General features: G+C 44.4%; 1 protein-coding gene across 1 annotated transcript in view; it reads right to left on the bottom strand.

Moving 5' to 3' along the window:
* Positions 1-819: 819 nt before the first annotated feature.
* Positions 820-11625, bottom strand: part of LOC149349122 (uncharacterized) — a 289139-nt gene continuing 278333 nt past the window's right edge. Inside the window, exon 2 of the mRNA XM_089576743.1 lies at positions 820-913. Within this exon, the coding sequence (XP_089432869.1) occupies positions 820-913 (94 nt within the window). The remainder of the gene's footprint in view (positions 914-11625) is intronic.

The following is an 11625-nucleotide window of genomic DNA, read 5'->3' as shown; positions in this document are numbered from 1 at the left end:
AGCTTTAAAAAGAGCACGGCCGACAGCGGCGGGCATTCTATACGACGACCGCCGAGCACGCTTGTTGCTACGCCGCCGACGAGTGATTCACTTTACGGGCGGAAGTCAGCCCGAATAAATAGTTTCGTTTCGAAGACATTCTCGCTGTGTTCCTGTTCGCCGGACTGCAGTCACCACTACATGACAATACTCTGGATTATATTTGTTTGTTCATTTTTCAGTTCTCGGATTTCACTTCGCAAGTCTCGTTCAAGTGACTCACGAAAAGCTTTGACTTCTTGCTTCAGTTCCTCCTTTAATTTAGCCAATTCAGTTCTCATGTCTTCTTTTAGTTTGCCTATTTCTTTACTCATGACCAAGATGGCTAGTTTCTTTGCACAAAACCAATAAAAAGAGAAAGACCGGCACACAGAAACACGAAATTGAAACAATGCACTGTACACCCGTAACTACACTAGTAATGAACGCTCTCTAGATTGCAGCAGCGACGAAGCAATAGTCCAGTGGAAGTGTAAACTTTCTTAGCACTAACCTACGTAAGCCCATGCCTACCAGAGACGTAAGAAACACCTCCAGGGACACCGTACTTCTCCGGCGTCGAATAATTTCGGATTATTCGACCTCAATCGAGCTTGCCAGCTCGTGTTTGTGAGCGGAGAGATTAAGAAAAGGGAATTGTCCAAACATACGTACGTCCGGTATTCTCTTGCATTGCAGGTTGAAACTGCTTCAGTTGTCAGCGACGTTTTGCTAATGTCCACTTTATTTGATTGTCATGATTGAGAGCCCTTGCAGAGAGAAATTGCTTCACTGACGTCCTCAGGCCTTGAACAGGCTGTACGGGCAGGTTCTAAACTCGTGGGAGCAATTGACGCCGTGCACTGGCTCGTTGGCGGCATCGCAGCGGGGCCCCCTGCATTGCAGTTGCAAGGTGGTGAATGGCATTCCTCTCGCTTTCCGACATCGATCATCAACTCATCGAAATTATGGTTGAAAAACAGCGCACAAAAGACTAGACACAAGAGTAAAGGCGACGACAGGACAAGCGCTGAACTCACAACTAAGGCTTTATTGCGAAACCTAGGTATATAAGGAAGGTATAATCATGAAAACAAAATTGAACAAACAAAACTATGACAATGATAAAACTAGCGTGCGCCCGAAGCCCAAAATCTGCCAAGAAACGTGATCTCGTTATCACTTAAAGCAACCATGAACCTATACCAACTCGCCCAACTTAACGTTCTACTAAATCATCGAAATTATTCCAGGAAAGGCCCACAAGCAAAACACGTTCGCCATTAATGTTTACCCCCCCCCCCCTCTTTTCAATAACGGTCCCTTACCTGCTACACCGCCTGGGCTTGCCGAGTTGAAACAGCCAAGGGGACCGCTCCCTTGAATGCCGCGGACGCCGCACCCCCCCCCCCCCCCTATTACTCTCTCTCTCAGCCCCGACAAGACTAGGGAACAGTGGCTCTCGTGATACCTTTCCGGATCTCACTTTCACTAACAATGTCCCCCGTAATACCTCAACTAATCAAGGGGAAACCCTCGGAAGCGATCATTATAAACTCTCAATCAGCATCCTCTGACCACAGCACTCGATGCATTTCATTTCTTTATTCCAGTTTTTCGCGCAATACAAAAAACTGAGGACGGCGAGAAAAAGGCAGTGTTCCACCACTGCTTGACAAGCCTCACCGCCCCTGAATGTTGTCAGCAGCACATGACTCACGAAAAAAAAGTACATAGACATTGACTGATGTATGAGCATCAAGGGGTAAAAAATTGAAACAACACTCGGTACAAAATACATCGCCATGACAGCAACATATACACGAACATATCACATATTCATATTGATAATACCAGTTGCTACTGTACAAATAGAGACTGCATTGTTATACTATTACAAACAGCATTTCGAGAGTGGTGCTTTCCAGAAAAAAAAATAAAGCTTTAGTTAGCAGTGCTGTTAGATATACAGCTTGCGAATAGAAGACAGTAACATGGTACTAAGTTCATTCGACAAAGGTGTGTTTAGAAGCCGAGGAAAGATAGACCCGAGCATCATGAAACCATAGTTGGTTCTGTCTTGTGGGATTGCGTACGAGCCACAGCTTCTAATGTGATAAGAAGAGTGGCGAGGTGTAAGTGTGACAAGATTAGAAAAGTAGGTGTCATCTTTGGATATTGTTCGCTTATAAAAGCATGCAAACTTGTAATCAAACAAGTGTCTCACAGACACGATCCTGTTCTCGCGGAAAATTGGCGTGATTGGTGAATCGTAAGGTAAATTGGCAACAGCACGAAGCATTCTTTTTTGGAGAACAGAAAGTTTGTTAATATTCGTCAGATTCGTATTTCCCCACACAAGAAAACAGTAACTTAAAGGCGAATAAAAAAACACGTAATACAGATTCATCCTGACCTGCAAGGGTCAGTATGAATGTGCCTACAAGGCGATAGACAATTCCAATAGATCGAGAAAGGGTAAGAGAGATAGCTTCTACATGGGCATCCCATGTCATTGTCGATGTAAACAGAATGCCAAGAGATTTGAATCTATCCACGTATCTGATAGTATCGTGACCTAAATAAATCGGGGGCGGATTTAGCACGTGCGTTCCCTTGGGGTAGAAAAGTAACACAGCAGTTTTTTTTCATATTTATCTTTAGAGCATTGTTAAGTGACCATGTTTCTAAGGAGAATAGAGCTTGGCTTGCAGTGTCAGTAAGTGATTGAATATTATCGGAGCTAAATAAAAGGCTTGTGTCGTCCGCATATATGATATAAGTCGCTTTGTCGTACAAGTTAGGAATATCGTTTTCATAAATGCTGAACAGCAAGGGACCCAGAATACTTCCCTGAGGTACGCCTTTTGTTATGGCTAGTATGTCGGAGCAGTAGCAGTCAATTTGTACGCACTGAGATCTCGAGCCTAGATATGATATGATAAGGTTCAGTGGTGGACCGCGAATGCCATAATGTTCCAGTTTTGCGAAAACGATACGATGGTTAATGTTATCGAAAGAAGTCGACAAAAATACCAAGCGCGAGTAACTTTTTTTCAAAACAGTTAAGCACGTATTCCTTCTGTGCAAGTAGGGGGTGTTCTGTCGATCTGTGGGGTGTGAATCCGTATTGATAATCGGTTAATAATGAATACTTGTTAAAAAATTTCGCAGCCTTAGTAGAATTATTTTTTCAAAGCCTTTCAAAAAGTACGGGAGTACCGATATAGGCGTGTAGTTGCCAAGGACATTTTTATCGCCTTTCTTATAAATTACTACAACTTTTGCCAGCTGCATATCGGCAGGAAAGACACCTGTCTGAAATGCTAAGTTATAAATGTGCCTCAAACATTGTACTATTTCGGGAAGGATGTATTTAACAGGCCTGCTCTGGATGTTATTAACGTCGAGGCTATGTGTGCTCTTGGTGTGTGCTCTTGCCCTTGGTACAATCAAGATCAACAACTGCGAAGCCTACAGACGCTCTGCTCCTCTTTCCTGCTCTATTACACATATCACGGCGTGAACCTAGGCCCTATCTTGCACCAATCAATCGCACACTCAAACAATCCAAGAACTCTGAAAATCCCGCAGTCGACTCCACCTCCTTCACCACAGGGAGGCCCGTCATGGCCTCCTGAAGACATGGTGCCGACAACGATGTAATCGCACCTTCAAAAGCGCATAACGCTGTTTATCCTGTAACCGCAAGACTATTCTGTACTTCCAAAACATGGGCCATAATCCGCAGCCTCCTAAGTCTGAAATTACAAAAGCCTCTACCAATAGTACCTTCGAACCAAGAGTCCATAACTTCACCCGCACGAACCAAGAACTCTAGACCCCCTCCGCCCCCAACACATTGGTACTAAACAGACATTTAATTAAACAATCACTTACACCGACCGCCCCAAACTGGAAACCAATGCTGTGCGTTTTTGACGGCATTTGTGAGGCAGCTCTCGATAATTGCAAAATACTGTCATTAACATATTCACGGGAACATCAGAACTTCCAATACCAAGCAAAATGCTGCTTTCAAAGTTTGTCATTAGCTCGCACCAGGTAATTAACACTGGCATAGAAAACCAACGGGGTGCCTTTTTTGGCGCCATTTGTGAGGCAGCTGTTAATTATTGCAAAATACTGGTATGAACATATTTATGGGAAGTGTCGCGTCTTCCGATTTTAAGCAAAATTCTGCATTTACAGCTTGTCATCGGCTCACAGCGTGCTGTCAAGACTGGCAAAGAAAACCAATATGGTGGGTTTTTTGGCGGCATTTGTAAGGCAGCTGTGAATTATTGCAAAATACTGGTATGAACATATTCATGGGAAGTGTCGCGTCTTCCGATTTTAAGCAAAATTCTCCTTTTACAGCTTGTCATCGGCTCACAGCGTGCTGTTAAGACTGGCACAAAAACCTACTGGGGCGGGTTTCTGGCGGCATTTGTGAGGCAGCTGTGAATTATTGCAAAATACTGGTATGAACATATTTAAGGGATGTGTCGCATCTTCCCATTTTAAGCAAAACCCTGCTTTTACAGCTTGTCATCGGCTCACAGCGGGCAGTCAAGACTGGCAAAGAAAACCTCAGGGATGGGTTTTTTGGCGGCATTTGTAAGGCAGCTGTGAATTATTGCAAAATACTGGTATGAACATATTCAAGGGATGTGTCGCATCTTCCGATTTTAAGCAAAATTCTGCTTTTACAGCTTGTCATCGGCTCACAGCGTGCTGTTAAGACTGGCACAAAAACCTACTGGGGCGGGTTTCTGGCGGCATTTGTGAGGCAGCTGTGAATTATTGCAAAATACTGGTATGAACATATTCAAGGGATGTGTCGCATCTTCCCATTTTAAGCAAAACCCTGCTTTTACAGCTTGTCATCGGCTCACAGCGGGCAGTCAAGACTGGCAAAGAAAACCAATGGGGTGGGTTTTTTGGAGGCATTTGTAAGGCAGCTGTGAATTATTGCAAAATACTGGTATGAACATATTCAAGGGATGTGTCGCGCCTTCCGATTTTAAGCAAAATTCTGCTTTTACAGCTTGTCATCGGCTCACAGCGGGCAGTCAAGACTGGCAAAGAAAACCAATGGGGTGGGTTTTTTGGCGGCATTTGTAAGGCAGCTGTGAATTATTGCAAAATACTGGTATGAACATATTCAAGGGATGTGTCGCGTCTTCCGATTTTAAGCAAAATTCTGCTTTTACAGCTTGTCATCGGCTCACAGCGTGCTGTTAAGACTGGCACAAAAACCTACTGGGGCGGGTTTCTGGCGGCATTTGTGAGGCAGCTGTGAATTATTGCAAAATACTGGTATGAACATATTCAAGGGATGTGTCGCATCTTCCCATTTTAAGCAAAACCCTGCTTTTACAGCTTGTCATCGGCTCACAGCGGGCAGTCAAGACTGGCAAAGAAAACCAATGGGGTGGGTTTTTTGGCGGCATTTGTAAGGCAGCTGTGAATTATTGCAAAATACTGGTATGAACATATTCATGGGAAGTGTCGCGTCTTCCGATTTTAAGCAAAATTCTGCTTTCACAGCTTGTCATCGGCTCACAGCGTGCTGTTAAGACTGGCACAAAAACCTACTGGGGCGGGTTTCTGGCGGCATTTGTGAGGCAGCTGTGAATTATTGCAAAATACTGGTATGAACATATTCAAGGGATGTGTCGCATCTTCCCATTTTAAGCAAAACCCTGCTTTTACAGCTTGTCATCGGCTCACAGCGGGCAGTCAAGACTGGCAAAGTAAACCTCAGGGATGGGTTTTTTGGCGGCATTTGTAAGGCAGCTGTGAATTATTGCAAAATACTGGTATGAACATATTCAAGGGATGTGTCGCATCTCCCCATTTTAAGCAAACTTCTGCTTTTACAGCTTGTCATCGGCTCACAGCGGGCAGTCAAGACTGGCAAAGAAAACCTCAGGGATGGGTTTTTGGCGGCATTTGTAAGGCAGCTGTGAATTATTGCAAAATACTGGTATGAACATATTCAAGGGATGTGTCGCATCTTCCCATTTTAAGCAAAATTCTGCTTTTAAAGCTTGACTTCGGCTCGCAGCTCGCAGTTAAGACTGGCACAGAAAACCAATGGGGTGGGTTTTTGACGGCATATGTGAGGCACCTGTTAATTATTGCGAAATACTGGTATGAACATATTCAAGGGTTGTGTCGCATCTTCCCATTCTAAGCAAAGCCCTGCCTTTACAGCTTGTCATCGGCTCACAGCGGGCAGTCAAGACTGGCACAGAAAACCTCAGGGGTGGGTTTTTGGCGGCATTTGTAAGGCAGCTGTGAATTATTGCAAAATACTGATATGAACATATTCAAGGGATGTGTCGCATCTTCCCATTTTAAGCAAAACCCTGCTTTTACAGCTTGTCATCGGCTCACAGCGGGCAGTCAAGACGCACAGAAAACCTCAGGGGTGGGTTTTTGGCGGCATTTGTAAGGCAGCTGTGAATTATTGCAAAATACTGGTATGAACATATTCAAGGGATGTGTCGCATCTTCCGATTTTAAGCAAAATTCTGCTTTTACAGCTTGTCATCGGCTCACAGCGGGCAGTCAAGACTGGCAAAGAAAACCAATGGGGTGGGTTTTTTGGCGGCATTTGTAAGGCAGCTGTGAATTATTGCAAAATACTGGTATGAGCATATTCAAGGGATGTGTCGCGTCTTCCGATTTTCAGCAAAATTCTGCTTTTACAGCTTGTCATCGGCTCACAGCGTGCTGTTAAGACTGGCACAAAAACCTACTGGGGCGGGTTTCTGGCGGCATTTGTGAGGCAGCTGTGAATTATTGCAAAATACTGGTATGAACATATTCAAGGGATGTGTCGCATCTTCACATTTTAAGCAAAACCCTGCTTTTACAGCTTGTCATCGGCTCACAGCGGGCAGTCAAGACTGGCAAAGAAAACCAATGGGGTGGGTTTTTTGGCGGCATTTGTAAGGCAGCTGTGAATTATTGCAAAATACTGGTATGAACATATTCATGGGAAGTGTCGCGTCTTCCGATTTTAAGCAAAATTCTGCTTTTACAGCTTGTCATCGGCTCACAGCGTGCTGTTAAGACTGACACAAAAACCTACTGGGGCGGGTTTCTGGCGGCATTTGTGAGGCAGCTGTGAATTATTGCAAAATACTGGTATGAACATATTCAAGGGATGTGTCGCATCTTCCCATTTTAAGCAAAACCCTGCTTTTACAGCTTGTCATCGGCTCACAGCGGGCAGTCAAGACTGGCAAAGAAAACCTCAGGGATGGGTTTTTTGGCGGCATTTGTAAGGCAGCTGTGAATTATTGCAAAATACTGGTATGAACATATTCAAGGGATGTGTCGCATCTTCCCATTTTAAGCAAAATTCTGCTTTTAAAGCTTGACTTCGGCTCGCAGCTCGCAGTTAAGACTGGCACAGAAAACCAATGGGGTGGGTTTTTGACGGCATATGTGAGGCACCTGTTAATTATTGCGAAATACTGGTATGAACATATTCAAGGGTTGTGTCGCATCTTCCCATTCTAAGCAAAGCCCTGCTTTTACAGCTTGTCATCGGCTCACAGCGGGCAGTCAAGACTGGCACAGAAAACCTCAGGGGTGGGTTTTTGGCGGCATTTGTAAGGCAGCTGTGAATTATTGCAAAATACTGGTATGAACATATTCAAGGGATGTGTCGCATCTTCCCATTTTAAGCAAAACCCTGCTTTTACAGCTTGTCATCGGCTCACAGCGGGCAGTCAAGACTGGCACAGAAAACCTCAGGGGTGGGTTTTTGGCGGCATTTGTAAGGCAGCTGTGAATTATTGCAAAATACTGGTATGAACATATTCAAGGGATGTGTCGCATCTTCCGATTTTAAGCAAAATTCTGCTTTTAAAGCTTGACTTCGGCTCGCAGCTCGCAGTTAAGACTGGCACAGAAAACCAATGGGGTGGGTTTTTGACGGCATATGTGAGGCACCTGTTAATTATTGCGAAATACTGGTATGAACATATTCAAGGGTTGTGTCGCATCTTCCCATTCTAAGCAAAGCCCTGCTTTTACAGCTTGTCATCGGCTCACAGCGGGCAGTCAAGACTGGCACAGAAAACCTCAGGGGTGGGTTTTTGGCGGCATTTGTAAGGCAGCTGTGAATTATTGCAAAATACTGGTATGAACATATTCAAGGGATGTGTCGCATCTTTCCAATTTAAGCAAAACCCTACTTTTACAGCTTGTCATCGGCTCACAGCGGGCAGTCAAGACTGGCAAAGAAAACCTCAGGGATGGGTTTTTGGCGACATTTGTAAGGCAGCTGTGAATTATTGCAAAATACTGGTATGAACATATTCAAGGGATGTGTCGCATCTTCCCATTTTAAGCAAAATTCTGCTTTTAAAGCTTCACTTCGGCTCGCAGCTCGCAGTTAAGACTGGCACAGAAAACCAATGGGGTGAATTTTTGACGGCATATGTGAGGCACCTGTTAATTATTGCGAAATACTGGTATGAACATATTCAAGGGTTGTGTCGCATCTTCCCATTCTAAGCAAAGCCCTGCTTTTACAGCTTGTCATCGGCTCACAGCGGGCAGTCAAGACTGGCACAGAAAACCTCAGGGGTGGGTTTTTGGCGGCATTTGTGAGGCAGCTGTGAATTATTGCAAAATACTGGTATGAACATATTCAAGGGATGTGTCGCATCTTCCCATTTTAAACAAAATTCTGCTTTTAAAGCTTGACTTCGGCTCGCAGCTCGCAGTTAAGACTGGCACAGAAAACCAATGGGGTGGGTTTTTGACGGCATATGTGAGGCACCTGTTAATTATTGCGAAATACTGGTATGAACATATTCAGGGGTTGTGTCGCATCTTCCGATTTTAAGCAAAGCCCTGCTGTTACAGCTTGACTTCGGCTCACAGCGGGCAGTCAAGACTGGCACAGAAAACCTCAGGGGTGGGTTTTTGGCGGCATTTGTAAGGAAGCTGTGAATTATTGCAAAATACTGGTATGAACATATTCATGGGAAGGGTCGCATCTTCCGATTTTAAGCAAAACCCTGCTTTTACAGCTTGTCATCGGCTCACAGCGCGCAGTCAAGACTGGCAAAGAAAACCTCAGGGATGGGTTTTTGGCGGCATTTGTGAGGCAGCTGTGAATTATTGCAAAATACTGGTATGAACATATTCAAGGGATGTGTCGCATCTTCCCATTTTAAGCAAAATTCTGCTTTTAAAGCTTGACTTCGGCTCGCAGCTCGCAGTTAAGACTGGCACAGAAAACCAATGGGGTGGGTTTTTGACGGCATATGTGAGGCACCTGTTAATTATTGCGAAATACTGGTATGAACATATTCAAGGGTTGTGTCGCATCTTCCGATTTTAAGCAAAGCCCTGCTTTTACAGCTTGACTTCGGCTCACAGCGGGCAGTCAAGACTGGCACAGAAAACCTCAGGGGTGGGTTTTTGGCGGCATTTGTAAGGCAGCTGTGAATTATTGCAAAATACTGGTATGAACATATTCATGGGAAGTGTCGCATCTTCCGATTTTAAGCAAAACCCTGCTTTTACAGCTTGTCATCGGCTCACAGCGGGCAGTCAAGACTGGCAAAGAAAACCTCAGGGGTGGGTTTTTGGCGACATTTGTAAGGCAGCTGTGAATTATTGCAAAATACTGGTATGAACATATTCAAGGGATGTGTCGCATCTTCCCATTTTCAGCAAAATTCTGCTTTTAAAGCTTGACTTCGGCTCGCAGCTCGCAGTTAAGACTGGCACAGAAAACCAATGGGGTGGGTTTTTGACGGCATATGTGAGGCACCTGTTAATTATTGCGAAATACTGGTATGAACATATTCAAGGGTTGTGTCGCATCTTCCGATTTTAAGCAAAGCCCTGCTTTTACAGCTTGACTTCGGCTCACAGCGGGCAGTCAAGACTGGCACAGAAAACCTCAGGGGTGGGTTTTTGGCGGCATTTGTAAGGCAGCTGTGAATTATTGCAAAATACTGGTATGAACATATTCATGGGAAGTGTCGCATTCTCCTATTTTAAGCAAAACCCTGCTTTTACAGCTTGTCATCGGCTCACAGCGGGCAGTCAAGACTGGCAAAGAATACCTCAGGGATGGGTTTTTGGCGGCATTTGTGAGGCAGCTGTGAATGATTGCAAAATACTGGTATGAACATATTCAAGGGATGTGTCGCATCTTCCCATTTTAAGCAAAATTCTGCTTTTAAAGCTTGACTTCGGCTCGCAGCTCGCAGTTAAGACTGGCACAGAAAACCAATGGGGTGGGTTTTTGACGGCATATGTGAGGCACCTGTTAATTATTGCGAAATACTGGTATGAACATATTCAAGGGTTGTGTCGCATCTTCCCATTCTAAGCAAAGCCCTGCTTTTACAGCTTGTCATCGGCTCACAGCGGGCAGTCAAGACTGGCACAGAAAACCTCAGTGTGGGTTTTTGGCAGCATTTGTAAGGCAGCTGTGAATTATTGCAAAATACTGGTATGAACATATTCATGGGAAGTGTCGCATCTTCCGATTTTAAGCAAAATTCTGCTTTTAAAGCTTGACTTCGGCTCGCAGCTCGCAGTTAAGACTGGCACAGAAAACCAATGGGGTGGGTTTTTGAAGGCATATGTGAGGCACATGTTAATTATTGCGAAATACTGGTATGAACATATTCAAGGGTTGTGTCGCATCTTCCCATTCTAAGCAAAACCCTGCTTTTACAGCTTGTCATCGGCTCACAGCGGGCAGTCAAGACTGGCACAGAAAACCTCAGGGGTGGGTTTTTGGCGGCATTTGTAAGGCAGCTGTGAATTATTGCAAAATACTGGTATGAACATATTCATGGGAAGTGTCGCATCTTCCGATTTTAAGCAAAATTCTGCTTTTAAAGCTTGACTTCGGCTCGCAGCTCGCAGTTATGACTGGCACAGAAAACCAATGGGGTGGGTTTTTGACGGCATATGTGAGGCACCTGTGAATTATTTCATAATACTCGTATGAACATATTCATGGGAAGTGTCGCATCTTCCGATTTTAAGCAAAATTCTGCTTTTAAAGCTTGACTTCGGCTCGCAGCTCGCAGTTAAGACTGGCACAGCAAACCAATGGGGTGGGTTTTTGGCGGCATTTGTAAGGCAGCTGTGAATTATTGCAAAATACTGGTATGAACATATTCACGGGAAGTGTCGCATCTTCCGATTTTAAGCAAAATTCTGCTTTTAAAGCTTGACTTCGGCTCGCAGCTCGCAGTTAAGACTGGCACAGAAAACCAATGGGGTGGGTTTTTGACGGCATATGTGAGGCACCTGTGAATTATTTCATAATACTCGTATGAACATATTCATGGGAAGTGTCGCATCTTCCGATTTTAAGCAAAATTCTGCTTTTAAAGCTTGACTTCGGCTCGCAGCTCGCAGTTAAGACTGGCACAGAAAACCAATGGGGTGGGTTTTTGACGGCATATGTGAGGCACCTGTTAATTATTGCGAAATACTGGTATGAACATAATCAAGGGTTGTGTCGCATCTTCCCATTCTAAGCAAAACCCTGCTTTTACAGCTTGTCATCGGCTCCCAGCGGGCAGTCAAGACTGGCACAGA

This window comes from Amblyomma mixtum, chromosome 3 (assembly GCF_055824585.1).
Source record: "Amblyomma mixtum isolate Tamu chromosome 3, ASM5582458v1, whole genome shotgun sequence".
Lineage (NCBI taxonomy): Eukaryota > Metazoa > Arthropoda > Arachnida > Ixodida > Ixodidae > Amblyomma > Amblyomma mixtum.
Note: the sequence above shows the minus strand (reverse complement) of the source record. Positions and strands in the feature narration are given on the sequence as shown.